This window comes from Drosophila virilis, chromosome 2 (assembly GCF_030788295.1).
Source record: "Drosophila virilis strain 15010-1051.87 chromosome 2, Dvir_AGI_RSII-ME, whole genome shotgun sequence".
Taxonomy (NCBI): Eukaryota; Metazoa; Arthropoda; class Insecta; order Diptera; family Drosophilidae; genus Drosophila; species Drosophila virilis.
The window spans coordinates 33,628,780-33,647,961 of record NC_091544.1 but is presented as its reverse complement, the minus strand read 5'-3'; the positions used below and the strand labels follow the sequence as shown (position 1 = coordinate 33,647,961).

At 38.5% G+C, this 19,182-nt stretch overlaps 1 protein-coding gene across 1 annotated transcript; it reads right to left on the bottom strand.

Moving 5' to 3' along the window:
- Positions 1-2,197: 2,197 nt before the first annotated feature.
- Positions 2,198-9,043, bottom strand: dpr5 (defective proboscis extension response 5). Its single transcript, XM_002056696.3, has 6 exons — positions 8,705-9,043; positions 7,941-8,074; positions 4,948-5,298; positions 3,112-3,369; positions 2,765-3,011; positions 2,198-2,700 (listed from the first exon to the last, which is right to left on the bottom strand). The coding sequence occupies exons 2-5, from the start codon at positions 8,038-8,040 to the stop codon at positions 2,839-2,841; spliced, it is 882 nt and encodes a 293-aa protein (XP_002056732.2). The 5' UTR covers positions 8,041-8,074; positions 8,705-9,043; the 3' UTR covers positions 2,198-2,700; positions 2,765-2,838.
- Between the last annotated feature and the right edge of the window lie 10,139 nt (positions 9,044-19,182).

Here is a 19,182-nt window from a genome sequence, read left to right as displayed (position 1 = left end):
CAGCGTCTCAGGCAGAGGCTCCAGTTCTAGGGAGAGGCTGAGTTTGATTTATTTCACGCTGTACAATTTATGAGTGAAGGTGAAGCAGCAGCAGGAGCTGCATTTCATTGAGCTGGGACTATGGCCCGATGGGTTACACCCTCGCACACACGGACACACACACGCACACACACACACACACATTTATATATCTATATTAAATATGTGTGTTACTTGGGCCTTGTCAGCGCGCCTGGCTGCAGATACGCAAAATATTCCCAAAAGACTTCAAATGCCTTTGGGCCAACAAACACAGCATGTTAACCGGGCCAACAACTGCTGGGCCGGCCCATCTTCCACTCTAGCCTGCGCCTGGCTGGCCATTATGATAGATGCGGCGGCTGTGCTTAGCGTTATGTACTACCATTTTGCTTTACTGTACCATTAGCACTGGCACTTGACGGCTTTTATTTCAATTAGTATTGGCTCGAGCAGAATGCCAGCGCATGCTACAATCAGCTTAAATGCTGCGCAAGTGTTGCCTACTTTGCAGCGCTGCAGCAGCCCTTTCTCCACCCGCCAACCGGCCACGTTCACTGCCATGATGCTGCCTACTTAGCGGCTTCTTTTTTGAGAACAACGTGCAACATCTTGACTTTGGTATTCCGAATAAAGGCACAATCCACAATCGCATTTTGCGGCCACTTAGTGCTGCAACTGCTGCAAGTATTTCAAGTCGGATTAAAATTTAATTTTCAGATATTCTTTGAAAACAGCTCCTCTTGGTGTGTGCCTCAAAATGCCAGCTCAACGTACCTAAAAAATTCCTATCTGCATTTTCAACTAACGCTGTAAAAAATGGGTTTCCATGGAAATATTATGTATGTAAATAATTATATAAATAATAAATATAATATAACTATCGGGTATACCCCGGTCATGCCCGTGTTACCTACAAAGTAAATCAATCGGACGGTAGCCCAAAAACTTACATACAAACTTTTTTCGCTAATTAACCACTGAATAGAATTTCCCAACTCGCTAAACCACGAATTTATTAAGTTCTTATGTAGAGCTTTGAAAATAAGTTTAGAAGCAATTTGAACTAAACTTACAACTTGACGAAACAAATCTTAGAATCGCATTTTCCACCGAAAGCTGAAATACGTCTCAAATGATTTTTCATATAGATGCTTGGAAATGAATTTGAGCGGGAAACATAGCCCACCAAATCTTTGAACCGCATTTCTAACAAGGAGGAATGGATTTTCCAAATAGTGCGAAACATTCCTTTAAATAATTTTGAACACAGATCTTTAAAAAGGAGTTTGAAGCCAATCGGATGGTAAGCAAAAGAGTTTCAAACAAACGATTTTCATTAAATTTGTTTACTTACAGCAGTTCTTCATCGTATTTAAACTTATTGAAATCTTTCAAATATCTGACATAAATATAAAAAATAAAACAAAGGAAAATTAAAGAAAATAAACACAAATGTAAATATGAATATAAATAAATTCTACTAGATAAGTTCATAAGTTTATTTTCTCATATAATTCAAGGATTCACGTGCATATTGTTGATTTCATCAAACCCTTTAAAAGCCCAATTAAAAATATATTTAAATATAAAATGAGGAAATAAAAAATAAGGGAATAAACAACTATGAAAAAAAAAATTGTTCAACTTTCATAGTTTTTCAATGCAATAAACCCTTAAAAAAATCCTTAAATTCTGTTGAAAAATGATGGCGAATTTAATGAAATGCAAATGAATATACATATACATATATATATATATATATATATGTATTTATAATATTGGAAATTCAATGCTTTTGCTACCGAGTTGCTCTTTTATCAATTACCGAGCAACTGCAAAGTGTTGTCAAATCTGCGCCGGAGGCTCTGCTCAAATCGACCATTCGATTCGCTCATATATATGTGGGGAGTGCAGGGCGTACAGGTGCGCGGAGACCTTTATCATTTTTCAATTACCGGCCGAGCTCGCGTGTCTGCGCTTACCTCCTTCCCCTTGGATCCGACCCTAGCGCAACAAAGTGCAATTAAGCCGCATAATCTCAGACATAGCCAGGGGGGCAATATATGGCGGAAAGTCAGTGTCGTAAATGTTGTTCAATTGCTCGGAAACGGGTGGAAGATGGGTGGGAATCTCGAATTTCGGGTCCGTGCACATATTCATAATGCCATTAATCATGTGTTTTTTTTAAATTTAATTTTGCACTCGCAGTGGCACAATTAATCATAATTAATCTAGATGACAGTTAGTATAGCAATGCCTATATGCGTGTGTGTGTGTGTGTGTGTGTGTGTGTGTTTACATGTGTTGTGCACACCTTCAATTTGTATTTGACGGGCGCGACAGTTTAACATGGTTCTTGTCACTTGTTAATTAATAATAAACATATACGTATTTACATTATTTTTCTATTTTTCGATATTTCGATTTTTCAATTATTCGATTTAAAGTTTGCATTTTCGTTTTACTTGGCTTAGGGCTAGTCGATCGCACGATTTAAATATGTATCAATGAATCGACTTGTATTATTTGTTGTTATTTTCACTTAACTATGTATAAAAATACTTAAAGCTGCCCAAATGAAAAACCCAATTCGATTTACAATATATACACAGATGCATCTCTACCTCCTATATACAGCGCTTGTGGGCGTGGCATCAGCATCCCTTCGGGTCAACAGTGCTGTAAAGTGGGCAATGAAATCAATTGCGAACGTTCCCCAAAGAGTTGTCGCAACGAAACTTACCCCTATGCCCACGCACCCCACCGTCTAAGGGCTAACGCCAAAGCAGACATCAAACATAAGTTGCGGCTCAGAGCTTAGACGAAGGCCAGCTGGCGCAGGGGGCGGTGTGGCATATGCTGCAGCAGTAGGAGCAGGCCAAGCAGCAGCCACAGGCTCGGGCCTCCAGCCTCCAGTCGAATGCCCAGCTCATGCTGCATGGCCGCGTGCTGTTCGCTCTTAATGATATGGACAAAGACGCTGTCGGAGTCTGCAGCAAGAAGAAATGGGCGTGGTAGATGAATGATGGGCGTGTGTGTGAGTGGGTGCGAGTATGTGTGTGTGTGTGTGTAAGGTCAGCTGGCACTCACTTGAGTTATCCGCGGAGCACGTGTAATTGCCGGAATCCGTGTTCAATACACGGGATATAACCAAATTGCTCGTCTTGATTTGCTGTTCGGAAATGACGCGTATGCCGCCGCGAGTCGAATCGCTCACCAGTTCGGTATCCTTGTACCAGAGCATGTGTGTGTAGGGTCCTGGCGCCTGGGGTGCTATGCATGTCAAATTGATGTCGCTGCCGCTTTGGATGAACAGTTCGCGATTGGCCAGGATTTGTGCCTTGGACGCTGTCAATAGATCGCAAAGGTTATGTCAATTACAAACTGTTGGCAGCACTGTGTTCCATTCCGTGCGTTTCCCTCCCTTTTTTTTTGGTTTTTTCTTGAGTACCCAAAACTCATTAGCATTTGCTGCTGCTTCTTGTTGGCACTCGCACCTGACGCTCAGCACAGCTCGTTAAACTAATGCACGACCCCTGCCCCCACCCACTCTATTCCTCTGTGCCCTGGCCCCCTTCAATCCTCTGCAGCTGTTTGCCATCCCAATTTGAATGTAAAAGTTTCTCTTTTTCAAGTATTAAATGCTAGTTTATGTTGTCAAATAAGTTTTCAGCATGATGAGTTTTGCAAAATCGTAACTGAATTCCAACTAAACTGCAACTTTTTGCCAGAATTCAAGTTGTGTTAATAATAACTAAACTATTACAAACTTATAAATGAATAATATATACTTATATATATATATTTCTGTTTATTTTAGTTTTTTTAATATTACTGTTTCCATTTTTAGTTTGGATTTGGATGTATTTTGACCCAGTTTTATTTGTATTCTACTCTTAATTTGCTTATTTTCTCCATTCTCCGCCTAATTGTCTGTCTTCTGACATAACCTCACACATTTTTTTTATTATAATTTCTTTCGCGGCTTTTTCTGTTCTCTACTTCTTGTGTGCACAATTAGTTTCTTTATATCTCATTAACACTTTTCCCTGTCAGCACGATTTCACTCAGTCTTCACTCGCTCCTTCGACAATAGTTAATCTTGGGATTTCTGCTGTTTTTTTTAATTTTGTGTGTTTTCTCTTCTACTCAGATAATAAATAAATGTTGCAACACAAAATGCTCAAAAAAAAAAAAAAAAAAAAGTGATTTGATTTGGTTAGTGTAATATATGTTTTGTGTCACAAAAATATAAAAAAGTAATTGCTTGGCATTTAGATAAATAATTACTTAAATATATATTAATATAAAATAAAAAATAATAAAAGCGTTAATAGTTGGTATCAAGGTTTCCACCCGCTTTAAAGTTACGTGTGAAATTCGTTCGGACAAAATGTAAGACTTCACACATTTTCGAAAGTTTAAAATCGACTTAAATAATATTTTATTAAGATATTTTCAAATGAGTTTGACTCCCAAAATTTGACCCACATATTCCCTAAAAAAGATGGGATATTTTGAAAAATGTGAAACACCTGCCCGTTTAATAAATTTACACAAAGCGGATTGAAAATGAAAAGGAGCCTATTGGATAGTAAACAAAAATGTAGAATACAGCCGATTTTCGTGATATTTCCACACTTGCGCGTCGAGTTTATCAAATTCTCGACTTTTCTGTTTTATATAACATAACTAACAAGCAACATGGTTGAAAAACCAAAAGGTTAGCTGTTTGTCCGTGATAAAATTCTTCCGATTTTTTAAATAGCAGTCTCTGCTTGTTGCCCTTTTGGCGCTATAACTCATTGTGAATTACAAGCATTAAGAAAAAAGGAATTGAAAATAAAATTTGATTTCAGATAAACTTATCTAAAAGTTTTATAACTTAACCCAATATGCAAGCCCAATTCGTTGCCCGATACTTACTCACAACCATCAATTTATAGGCGAGACTTATTTTTGGCTCCGTGGAGACCTGGCACTCATAGACGCCGGCATCGCGTGGCTGCACCGAGACGACCTTTAGCACCCACTCATCGGAGTTGTCAATGTGCCGGGCCAGAAAGCGTTGATCATTGGTGTAGGTCATGATGCCGATGGTGAGTATATGGAGATCCCGCTGCCGGATCCAGGAGACGGCACGATCGCCTAGATTACGTACGCGACAATGCATGCGAGCCGTCGTGCCCAAGGCGGCGATTATTTCACGCTCCGAGCTATTATCAAACTGCGGCTCGTACTCCTCCGGTATCAGATTGGAGAGCTCCGTGGCCAAAGCTGTGGATGGCATTGGTAGCATATATAGAACTTGGCTTACAATGTGATCTAAGGCCAGTGTCAATAAACGCTTGTCAAGTGTGGTTGCAGACTACAATGCGAGACTTGTCGCACTCAATCATGCACACACACACACATACTACCACACACGCACTTGAAAAGGGTATTAAATAACTGTATCTAAATGTCAATCTTAATGTATTCATGTGCATTTATATTCAACATCAACGTCTACGTTTCTATCCAAATCGCATGAAGGGCAAACACTTGGCTACATGTTGCAAAAGACAGCTCGGCAAATGGATATGAATGAGTGCGAGTGCGAATGATTGTGAGTGTGAGTGAATGGCCAGACAGCATACGAATCAACATTCATTTGATTAACGAGTATTTGTGCTTAATTTATGCCAAAGTTTGCCTTCTTATTGGCATATCTACTGAATACTATTCGTGTATATGTGTCCATGGCTAAAAAGCATTCGTATTATGATCCATCATTGGGGCCCGCACTTAAGGCGAGTGATTTATGTGGAGGCCGCTTTATCAACATCGTGTATTAGCCAACTAATGCGCTAATAATCCACGAGTGCCTAAACAAATACAAATACAAACACAGAAGCACACACAAATACAGTGTGTGTGTGTGTGTGTGTGTGTGTGTGTGTGTGACTGCCAAATATACATTATGCTGCTCATACGCATGTATTTATATTGATTTATAGGCTCGCCCATTAGCCCTTGTGGGGGCTATCAAATATCGAGCAATAAAATGCCGTTAAACACTTAATTGAAACTGTTGCTATTCGCTTCCGTCCCGCAGGCTTCACGTTTGCCGCCAAACATTTAACAAATGAAATTGCTTTCTGTACGCTGCACAGCAGAAAAAATCACACACACACACTAGCACACACTAGCACACACACACACACACACACACACACACACATTCGCACTCATACGGGCACCGTAAAAAAACATAAAAATATTTGTATTTTTTTTTTAATAAAAGTTTTGTATTTACATGCAAAGTGCGCGGCTACGTTCAAAAGTAACTGGAGCCCAGTTTTTTTCGGTTTTTCAAACTGTTGAGTTTAACCGCAGCTCGCCCGTAACTGCCCCCAGCCCCCACTCACTCACATGTGAGCACTAAAACTGAGGCCAGGTGCCATAAATACGAAATGAGAAATTGCATTTGCTTTACCTCCCTCAAAAAAACGAAGAAGAAAAATGATACAAAATGTTTATACAAATAAACACCCGCACACTCTGCCTCCTTTTTTTTGGGTCTAGCGAATGAGTAGTTGGATGTAAAATATAACTATTTATTGGGATATTATACCGTGCGGTCGTTCGACCTTCAAATATTTATATTCATATTTATTTATTTTCATATTTGTTCATATGCAATGTGAAAGTGAAGTTCAACAAGGCTGTCAATAGGCTCAGTTATCAATTAAAATGAACTAGCGCCGGAACTGATGATGAGCTTTTCAAATATTGAATCATTTATCAAGAGAACGGAACGGAAATCCTTACATATGTTCAAATTTTAATTCGCTTTAAGACTTGATATTTTGTTTCTCTAATGTTGAAGAGCAGCTCATATAAACTGCAGCTGATAAAGCTGATAAATTTTCTAAATGCTCAGTAGCTGATTAATTTAATAACTTTTTTTCCGGAACTAGTGAAAGCTCAGTGGTTGATTGATAAAATTATCTTAGTTCCGGAACCACTGAACAGAAAATAAAAGCTCAGTATAAGAAGTATTTCGGAACTGATTTGGTTTCAGCTAAAATGTACTTTTGAGTTGCTTTGATCAGTTTAAAACTGATATGACAAAATTATCTATAGCGGATAATGTTCAGCTGATTTATCACCTAGTTTAACAACTTCAAAGTAGCTGACTCAAAAATTATTGTTCTTGAATTAAGAGTGAGTTAGCTTGACGTTTCATTATAATATTGTACGAATCTTGCTAGCAAAGCTTTAAGTTTTTTAACAGCTCACGTTTGAATGATTTAGCTAGTTTAATTGATTTCCCAATTTCTTAACCTTCTTTTCAGAGCTCACATTTCTTTATTAAACACTTTATTCTGGAAGTTCAGTTTTCTCTAAGTTTGTCAATTAACTAAAGCTTGTTTTACTTTATTACTCTCTACAGCTGCTGTGCGGTAATATAAAATCAACGTAAATCAATATGAAACAAATTGTTCTAAATTTCTTAGTTATTTACATAATTTTGATTGGCCGAACATTCACATTACTGAGCATTTTTCAATATTCATTCTCTGCCTAATTAATTGATGTGAGGCAATGCTGGCAGATTTGACAGACAAAACGATCTGGCAACCCTGAATATTTGCATGTGCCCGTTAAGTTGGCTGCGGTTAAGTATTCTAAACTAAAGAAATGCATGCTGGATGCTTAAATTGTGCTGTGATTGAAACTACTGAAATAAACAATAAGAATATATGTTTTTCAAGTTAAAATTATTTAACAGCTTATTCCTAATGACAAATTTGTATCCATTTGGTAGAAGTTCTTCAATTGCAAAACTAGTTTCAATTTCTATCAACAAACTTGCAAGTTTTATTGATGAAATTTGGTGCTGGTTGCATTTGCTGATGGTCTTGGGTACTTACCAAAGTGTTGCATGTGGCTGGTGATGCGGCTTGTGTGCTTATCGAATGTTGTGGTTAATCCCATGATCACAAGCATCGCCATAAAGTATTCCAACAACATTTCATGCGCAATTTGTGACGCTATTAAATTATAACTGCAACCAAGGACGACAACAGCAAAAAGTAATTAAAATAAATGATGGCAATCGCAAAACTCGAGACAAAGACACTCTGCCAGCGACTTAAATGAGTCAACGCCATATTGTTTTTACCAGCCGCCGACCGCCAACAGCCAACAGCCAACCGCCAACCGCCATGCTCAATTTATAAGGACACTGGACACGTCGGAGGAGATGGGGCGCGGCGTAACCGCTGCGGAAGGGATTAGATTTTGAGTCGTAAGTCTTAAGTCTTATCGGAGACTGAGTCAGAGACGGGCGCACATTTATTTGAAATGATGACAAGTCCGCAATGCGGTTGAGTTTTCAATCACCATGACGGCCGCTGGGCAAGTGCGGGGGCCGATAAGCGGTGGAGCAGTGGTTGGGGTGCGGTGATTGTGCCAAAGTTAAGCAATTTCTTCATTACGCACTAAGCTGCTGAGAAATTGATGGACGTTTACTTTTGGGGTGCCCGTGGCTATAATTTCGGTCTGGTCACGTTTTACTAATACACTTAATTGTACGAGTACTCAAACTCAATAGAGATACTCATGAGTATTCATGAGTATTGGCAGACGCTTTTGCGGGTATTCAAATTTCTGTTGGTGTGTTTGGCAGACGCACCTTTTTGCGTAGGACTAGAGGGATTTGCTGTCGATGCGTTTGGATTCAATGTAGCGCGAATTGCGTGCCGCCATTTCATGCGTCGCGTAACGCATTCGACCGCGTGGCGTTACGTGTTACGTAGCGCGTTTCTCGTATTTGCCGTTGCCTCTTTTCGAACTTTACGTCACAACAAAATTGCGACACTCGTTAATCTAACGAGCCGCACGAGCACCGTCACGTGTTTCGTGCTGCGTGTTGTTTCGTGTTCAACTCGTGACCGAATCACAGCCAGTCACAGTGAGTCACCGGGTCACGTTTGCAGTACTCTGTGCGTGCAACGCGTTCCGACAGGCTTGAGGCGTGTTAAACAACTGAATTCGATGTGAAAACTAACCTACGCAAAGAGTGGTAAATGCAAATGTTCTTCGCTCCGGCGCAGGCGCTCTGCTGCCCATCTGGCAGCAACATGTTGCGGCAACATTTATTGTAAGCGTAATTTAATTGTAACATATACCATTTGGCGGTTCCTGAGTAGGTGTAACACACACACGCATATACCAATCTATTGGAATTTCAAGCGTCTTTGCTGTGGGGCAAAGTGCTTATGAAATATTTAACAAGGCTTTGAGCATAGCGCCAAAAACACATACAAAATGTCGTTTGATTTGTGTCACGCAACAACAACAGCAACAACATGAGAAACAACAATGGGTAAAATAAGGAATAAGCGCAACAATTGAAGCAGAAACAGGAACAACATTAATAAAATGGCAAAAACTCATGCATGACAAGGCGCGTTTTACAAGTTTTGTCAGGGCGCGTCTCAATTGAAAACGGAAAATACACACTCACACTAACACATGCACACACCGTGACCCATTATGTTAGAGCGGAAACGGATATGAAGCCTGTCGCAGCTGGGTGGCAACTCTCTGCCAGCGCCTTATCAAAATCGATGGGGCAACATATGGTTGATTTTAATTTTCTAGCACACAGACAACGGCAATGCCAGCGACACCAACACACACCGACACAAACCAACACACACACACGCGCACATCGTCCATGCAAATTCGTTTAACATATTTTCTTTGGAAATTGAATTTTCAAAGTTATTATAAATATTTTTGTCAGACAAATGCAATTTCAATGGAATTTCCTATTTTACCTACGCGCATTTTTTTGCTAATACAAAAACAGAGAAGAAAAATTGAGAAAAACAAATCATCAAATAGCCGAAAAGGTGTCGCCCAGCAGACTCTTGAGCGTAATACTTACGACCTACTTCTGCTCCTCCCCGTTCTCCCCGTTCTCTCCGTCCAATACCCCAATACACTAGTCTGCTTGGCATCTATTATTTTACACTAACAAGACAAAACATTCCTCATCTAAGCGGCGACATTTTACCGAGCTCAAGCCCCCGCAATATTCTCGTAACAACCACCCCCCTACAAACAGCACCCCACCCATTTTCCGCGCAACACATCGCTCAATGCCCTAAGTGAATTTTTATGCACAAGTGGGTAGCTTTACTTGTTGGGGCTTCCGCTTTAGTTCTAGGGGGGAGGGAAAAGTATTTATCGAATAAAAAGTTAAATATTTCAACGAAATATACTTTTCCATCGAGCTAAAATAAATCGTAATTTAGTGTAATTTATACTGAAACTGAATTAAAGTCACGGTTGAATCAATTTTTAAATAAGGTTTGCTGTAAATATTTTCATAATAGAATATTTATATAATAGAATATTTATAATTTAAAGTAATTTAAGCTCTGTTAGAATTCCACATAAAGTTACGTAAACACCAAAGCTCTAAAGCCTTTACGATTCCTGCACATATATTTTAAAGAGTTGCGCAATAAACAATTGTATACTTTTTACATAATTAATTTTATGTGATTGCTGTTCATTAGTTTATTAACAGACAAACTAATTATTTGGGCACGTTTAAAATGTTCACCGAATTATTCCCAAATGCGTATTTACAGTCAGTCAATGGTCCGCTTGCTACCCGAACTAAGTAGCCAGGAATGATATAAGACCTATTATAAAGAACGAGATAGATGGCAAAAGCATGTTCTGGCCCATTGCTTTGTGAGCAAGCAATATATTTTAACTTGGTAAAAAAAAATATCAAGGTATAAAAAAACAAAATAATTTATTAGCATGGCGCGTAATAGATATTTTGTTAGAATTTCTACTCCAAGGACACGACTGAGAAAAAAAAAGAAAAACAACTTAAAAACGATAGGCGCTTTTACATTTAATACTACAATAAACATTCTTTGTAATGTGCGAAAAAAATATTAAGGTATATGTATTGTAAATTATATGAATTGTATGATATTCATAGTACTTATTCATCGCATATTAACTATTAAAAAAGTATTGAACAAATATTAATTAATTTCTTTACATAATATGGCATATTTCATTTAGTTTAAAATTATTATTTACTGTAAAAAAAATTAAAAATATAATAAAATATATATAAAAATATTGTTATTATTCTCATATGTTTAGATATATAAAATAGACAAATAAAATAAATAAAAAATGTATGAGTACTTGTAAAATGCACGCACTTAAAACGAACTTTATCTCATATTTATTGAAACTAAGCGAAATATTGACCAACATAATATGATAGTTAATTTGTCTAAATTTATGGTCTATTTAATTAGGCTTTAAGTAACTGTATATATATATTATTGTTGGAATTATAAATTATGTAATTGTCCTCAGAACCCCACAATTAAGAATATTTTTTTTAATTGTTCAATTACTTGACATTGTGAAATATATTATATATGTTTTATAATAATATTAAATATATTGATAAAATATTAATTAATTTGCCAAAAGTTGATGCCTACTCCATTTGGTTTAAAACAATTATTTATATATTCCGTTCAATTACTTGGCATTATAAATAATTATAAATCACCCTCAAGCGCCAACACCTACAAATATTTTCTCTAAAGCGAGCCAGAACATGTGGCCTCTATACTGCCAACTACTTGAAAGCGGAATAGAAAACCCCCCTGGCGTGTATTAACTGACCTGTGTAAACTTTGCTCGGACAGTGTATTTTGTTGTTATTATGCCTCATGTCGGGAATGTGTTAAACAACCCTTGGCGGGCGACCTGTGGTACTCCATTTGTTATTGTTGCTGAGAGGCTTCGACGCGTTGCGTCTTCGATTTGGACATTGATTGCATACAGAGTTGATGGAAATGCCGACACTCGGTGAGGGGTACGTACTCAAGCGGGGAAAGGGTAACGGGTGATAACATGTTGTTATCCCGACGGGTGGCGGCGTCCCATCCACCGGGAAATTGAATGTGGGGCGTGTGTAAAATTGATAACTTTGTTTGTGTAAACAGCGTCGCGACATTCAACCAGCCCCAGACCCCGGTCGTCAGTCCCCAGCCCACGACCGCCCTATTCCCAGCCCCCAAGCTGAACCGACAAATTTTACTCGACATGATGTATGTGTGCGTTACGTGTACGTGTTTATCGCGCATACGTTACGTTGGCTCTGGGTACACACACACACACGCACACATACACGCGCACACACACACACACGCACACACACGTATGCACACATGCGAATTATCGGTGTCAATTTTTATGCTGCTACGTGTGCGAAATTTAAGGGAGAGCAGCTGATGATGAGTGGACGCATACGCCATGGTCTACCTTTTGCAAAAAGAATGCAACAACAACAACAACCTGAATAACAGCAACAACCAGCAGCAGCAACAACGAAATAGCACATAAAACGATGTCGCCCAATTTGGCATTACATTTTGGTCCATTGTTGTCGACATTGAGTCGATAACGAAATGAATCCAAAAGCGAACCAGAAAGCAAAGCGCATAGTGAGCAAGAGAGTAGCTGAGCTGGAGGGAATGAAAAAATAAACAAAAATAACAATAAAAAAAAAACAACAACAACAACAACAAAACTAACGGCAAACAACTTTAAGTGCTCTAGTCGAGCCTGCTCGACGCAAGGCTATCCCGTAACTTGATGAGAGCTGTGGGACTTTTTACTAGCGTCAAAAAACCAAAGCCGAAAATCGATAACTGTCGATCTTGAGGGGGTTTGAAGAAATTAGCACGAAAGGAAAACTTTTCCAAGAAATAAGAAGCTATATTATGATCGGAGATCGCAACGTGATAGATGGAAAGACGAAAAGATAGATGAATGTGACTGATATGCCTGAAAATCGATAAGTATCGATAATAAGACATTTAAAAAAAGTATAAGAACTGAAGACTTTTCTATGGAATGAGAGGCATTTGAAACCATCTGAGATCGACACTAGATAGATGCACAGCCGTATGGACAGATGAACCTGACTAGAATGCTTGAAATCGATAAATAACGATTTTGCGGAATCATTATGAGAAATGAGAAGGTATATAAAAAGTTGTAAATCACAGTTTCTGTAAATATATAATTTTAAAAAATTTAAAAAATTGCCTGCTTAGCCGGTTACATAGCTTTGTATAAAACTGGAATTAAGCTCTCTGGACTACTCTCATATTTAACAGGGCATAACACCATCAAGAGTCCAAATAGACATTGTGCCAAGTAGTGGCTGTTGCGTAAAGCACAGAAAATCCAGGAGCGAGTCCTTGTTGCTCGTCCAGGATTCAGGAGTGCGCTTAAAGCTTTGCACAACTGTTCATCAGAATTACAAATTGTATTCGATTTCCGGTATTTGTGACGCTTGAGCTAACAATCGAAGTTAACAGCCAAACAGGGTGCGGGGTTTTTTATTTATTTTTTTTCGGTGGGCTGGCTAACCCAACTAGCCACGCCCCCCGCCCAATACGCCCGCCCTGCCATGGCCGCGCACACAATTTAAATGCCATATAAAGTTTTATGCATATTGTGCACTTGTTGTTCTTTTGCTGCTGCTGTTCTTGTTGCTATTGTTGTTGTTGATTTGTGCGTTAGTTTTACAAGTTGAGACAAAGACAAAGCCGGGAAAATGCGAACCATTGGAGCTGCTCAGTTGTCAAAAACGTTTGATTCGATTAGACCGATTGATTTGTATTAACATAGAAAACGCATTGATTTCCCTCACTTGAGTAGCTACAGCGATCGGCAGGGAGGCAGGGGGGGGGGGGGGGGGGGCGTTATATATTATCCCACTTTAATCGTACTTTGAGCTGCCGACGCATTTGACGAATTTTTTATAGTTTCCAATCTGCAAATAACTCGAATGCAAATAACAAAACCCTTTAGCTCCAAATGGTAAACAAATCGCAAGGTGGCAAAGAATGCGCGAGGGGGGCTAAGTAAAAATATAAAATATGTACATATATGTACCTTGCATCTTATAGGTATTAGCAAAGACAATATACTGTGTTAATATTGTCTTTGGTATTAGTATATAGGAATAAAAAAAAGATTAACGCAAGCATTTAGCTCATTAAAATAAAACTGTAGATTTAATTTTCTAAATAAATGATAAAACAATGTATATCAAAAAAAATTTATTTTAATTGACTGTTTTTATTTTAAACTCCACATATTACACACACTTTATATACCTGTGACCACCTGTGCCTTTGTATAGCATTTACTTTCGCTGCCCTTCAATAATCATAATCATTTAATTATATTACTTTTATTAGAATATGAATTTTTGCAATCTGCTAATTAACTGAGCGCAATTCAAAATTATTGATGATTCAAGCACAACATTTGTTGTACAACAAAAAGCTTTTTATACCCTGTACACAAACAATTGCTCGCAACAGACATTGTTGACTATATGATGTAACTGCCTAATTATTATAAATATATGCTATTATCCTTGCTGGATGAAAATTTAAGTTTTGTATGATTAATGGTATTTTGAAATTGTTTTTATTTTTTTTCAGTCTAAAGGTATAATTTTATTATTTAGCATATGAAGCTTACACTTCATGTGTCCTACAGGGTATTTTGTAGCGTCATCCTTGACTTTAAGCAATTAATTGAACCATAAACATAATTGAATAGATTCATCTTGTAAAAGCCTCAATTGGATGATAAAATTAATATTAATAATTTTAAATCAGCTGAAAATGCAAATCAACTGAATTAAATTGGTAAAATTTAAGTGCAAAATATCATGAATTATTTGATTAAATGAGGGTTTGCTTTTGTGTTCAACAATTGATATATCTATAGAATATTCATTTTATGATTGCCGATGAAATTAATTATTTAACTAATTGAAAACTTGGCCCTCTTGGCCTTGCTTAAAGTGTTTGAAGCGCACAATTTCGTATTGGCTGGGCGCGTCGGCAAGGCGCCAGTTTAATGAGCCACAGACAGAAGCGAATCGAATCGAATCGAACCACATCGCATCGAATGTAAAGCATATTATTTGGGTGGAGGCCCCAAACGTTGACACTGTTCGGCCACATAAAGTTTTAAACGTCTGTTAGCCATAAAAGCAACCAATGATTGACCAGCCATCAAGCGGCATTTGGCTGGCTTTCACAGGGCCAGAAGCGAGGGTCAAATGCCAATTGGCAGCTGGCTAAACTGGACGTTTAATTATAGCCATAATAATGCGCACAACTGGCAGGTTACATTCAATTTGACATGTAATTTTATCGCTGCAAACGAAAACTTTGTGTCCGAGTCCGAGAGTGTGCGTGTGTGTGTGCCGCGTCATGAGCAATTCAAACACATATATTTTATTATTTTATTATCTACTGTTTTATAACTTGTTCTGTGCCCAGCTCCAGTGTCCCTCCTATGCTAAGCTGACACTCAAACTTTCCGCACGTTTTACGTATAAAAAAATGCTCTGGTCCAAACGTATCCAAAGCTTCCGTCAGCAGATTTGTGTCGTACACGCCCAAGCGCCCACCACCCCCCTTTTCGGTTCCCTTCACTCCATCCATCGTCGGGCATCATAAGACGCGGCAAATGGCGCAATTGTGTGAAAGTTGAAAAACGTTTTTGGCGAAATGTGCGGCACTAAACAATGCCATAAAGCGTCAAACTTGTCGATACTCTTTTCTTTTTTTTCCATTCAACGTATCAGCGAGTACGCCGCGCATCCGTATCTGCAAATGTATCTGTATCTAGAGAGCTGTAGTTGTATCTGTATCTGAGCTATATGTGACTTGTATCTGCTGCTGCTGGGTGTTTTTTTTTTATTGCTTGAGCTGTCAATTTCAGTTGGGGGTTTTGCCTTCGCCTTCTTATTCTTCTTGTTATTTGTGCCACTTTGATTATAACAATGGCAAACTGAAGCTGCGATAGGGGGCAGGATATATGTGTCTGTGTGTGGTTGACACACAGTGAGACAATCGTTTACAATCTTGGCAGAGAAAAGTTTTCAATTTGCAACTATTTGTTGTTCTGGGTTATGTAAATTGGCTCTGATTCGTTTCTTGGAACTTGATAGACAACAAAAAATGCAAAAAAACAACATTTTCATTGCGTTTGCATTTACGAATAGCCCCTTGCCCTTTCCCCTTACCCATCCCCTTATCTGGTTTACACTTCATTTGCAAAGGCAGCTTTCAAAAGTGTTTGCCAAAAATGCCAGGAAATGCTCATTAATGTGCATTCCAGTAGTGTGCTGGTGTGTGTGTGTGTGTGTGGTGTGTGTTACTGTGACTAATTTCGAGTGCCTAAAAATTGCATAAAGTGCAGGAGCGGGTTGAGCTCAGCGATTGGGTCATCGTCAAGCGTAACGCATAACTTGGCCCATTAATCATTTATGGGGCGCGACAGTTTTTCACTTTAGCAGTTTTTCAATATATTTCAACAACTTGGCCGCAACTTTTGTGCCGCACAATGCACTTTTATAGGCCAGGCAGCAAGGACGAGCGACCAGGACCTTAACATAATGGCAATCGGTAGCTAAAATTGCAGTTTGCCCCTGCTTTGTACCCTTTGTTGTTGTTGCAGTTGTTGCAACTTGTGGCCTTGCCATGGCCGCTATGGCAACAATTGTTTGCCCCAGGCAGCCGCTCTCAATGGGCAATTTAACCCAGCCCCAGCGATAGAGTTGTCTCTGTTTCAAGCAGGGAGCGTGGTTAAGCGGGGGGAGAGGGCGTCCAGTCATTGTGTCCCTGGCAACAACTATCTTGATAAGTTTTCTCAATATCCTTACGGCTTAATAAATATATATTTTTTACAGCGATAAAAAACAAAATGCAAAAACATCTCATCTCATCCACAAACTCAACGAGTGCTTATAAAAAATGCCTCAATAATTTAATTTTAAAAAACTTAATTTTTGTTGCACACTGTAAAAAAAATTCGCCCCGTTTGGGAATTTTGTGTGCACTACAGCTTAAACACAGCGGAAATAACAAATTATAAATAATTGGCAACTTTAATTTAGCAAAAGTTACTTTTAGTACTTACTTTTATCAAGCGTGTTTTTTTATACCATTTAAAATGGGTATAAGGGTATATTGTATTTGTACAAAATCCAAATGTATTTAACAGGCAGAAGGAAGCACCTCCGACCCCATAAAGTATATATATTCTTGATCAGCACCAATAGCCGAGTCGATCTAGCCATGTCCGTCTGTGTCTGTCTGTCCGTCTGTCCTTCTGTCCGTCCGTCCGACTGTCCGTATGTATGAACGCAAGGATCTCAGAACCTATAAGAGCTAGATACTTGAAATTAGATGTAAGTGCTCCTAGTGTCGGCGCAGATCGAGTTTGTTTCCGATAATCAATCCGTTTCCAGGCAATCGATTAAAATCGATATCGAAATTCTGTTTTTTTGGGCAATTTTGGTAAATAATAAGAGCTATAGTCACCAAACTTGACACATAGCTTCTCAAATAGATTATATACATGCATTTGATGTTGGAAGAAGAGGTTTCAGGGTATCCCCTAGTCGGGATCTCCCGACTAGAACCTCTTGTTTATATTTCCAAAAGCGCCAATTTATAAATAGTTATTTTACAGTTCACTTTAGTTTCCACCTGGTAAATGCCAGACAAAACAAAACTGTCGAAAAAGTTGTTACAGTTGGGAATATTATTATAAAAGGCTAACAGCAAAACAAATATGATTTTTATATTTGACATAGTTTGCATAGTTACACATAAGCTAAGCAGGCAAAAATGATACTTTTTAAATTGTATTTTATTTTGTAATTAATATTTAAGAGTAAAAACAGTCTTGATGTTTTTGCTAGCTGCCCCATCCAATTACGCAGTTGCATATAACTTAACCGATCTTTATGAATTTTCTACAGTATAGCTTATTGTACCATAGGTTATTTGAGTATTCTGAAAAAGTCATTTCGATTATCGGAAGCAAACTCGATCTGCCCAGGCACTAGGAGGACCTTCAGCTAATTTCCAGTTTCTAGTTCTTATAGGTTCTGATATCCCTGCGTTCATACATACGGACAGACGGGCATGGCTAGATCGTCTCGGCTATTGATACTGATCTAAAATATATATACTGGGTCGAAGATGCTCCTTCTGCCTGTTACATACATTTGCACAAATACATTATAGCTCTTTTACCCATTTTGAAAGGGTTCAGGGTATAAAAAACAACCAAGTCTTTGCCAGTTTTTATCTGCGTCTTTTCGACAAGTTTCTATAATCCAGATGACATGGTTCAATTGGGCATTCCCGAAAGTGCACGTAATTATGCAGCATTACAAATGTACTGTTCATGTTTAGTATGCCCTGATAGCGTAGCACTCCAATCTATTGGTGCCCGACTCTCAGTTCCTGCTGGTCAAAAGTAAAAAACACACCAAAACAACAAGAACAACAACTGCAACAACAACAACAGGGCGAACAACAAAGTAAACATATGTCAATTTTCCACTCGAACTGCGATGCAAAGCTGAAGTGAAAAACGTATCAAAAAAAAGTGAAAAAGATAAAAAAAAAATGGAAAATAGAATAGAAAACAGCGGAAAACGGAGACCAGCAGCAGTGGAGCCCAGAGAACGGAGATGAGAGACCAATGCCCAGGAATGTGCCATTCGCATTTATTTACTATATGCGGGAGAGAGTGTGTGTGCATATGTAACTGTATAGCTGTAGTTGTGTATGTATGTATGTATTTTCATTTTGGCTGCCAACAAAAGTCCATTTTATTGAAAATTTCTTTAGCCATTTTGCAACGTTTTCTTTTATGCGATTTTATTTGATTTTTTCTATAATTCGAAAGCATTTTAAGAAGTTGCGCCAGGCGTCCAACACGAACGCTGCTCGATAAATATTGGCTTACCCATATGTAGCCGAATATATATATATATATATATATATATATATATATACATATTTATATATATATATGGGGGGACATATATGCGCATTGAGGGGCGCAGGAGTCAGTGACTGGTTCCAGAGTGCCGGGAACAAGAAGGACAAGTCCGTTGACATGTGGGCGGCTGCTGGGCTAGTTTTGACTACGGTTCAGGGTTCAGATGGTCGGGGTTGGGGTTTGGTTATTGCTGGGTTGACAGGGTCATGT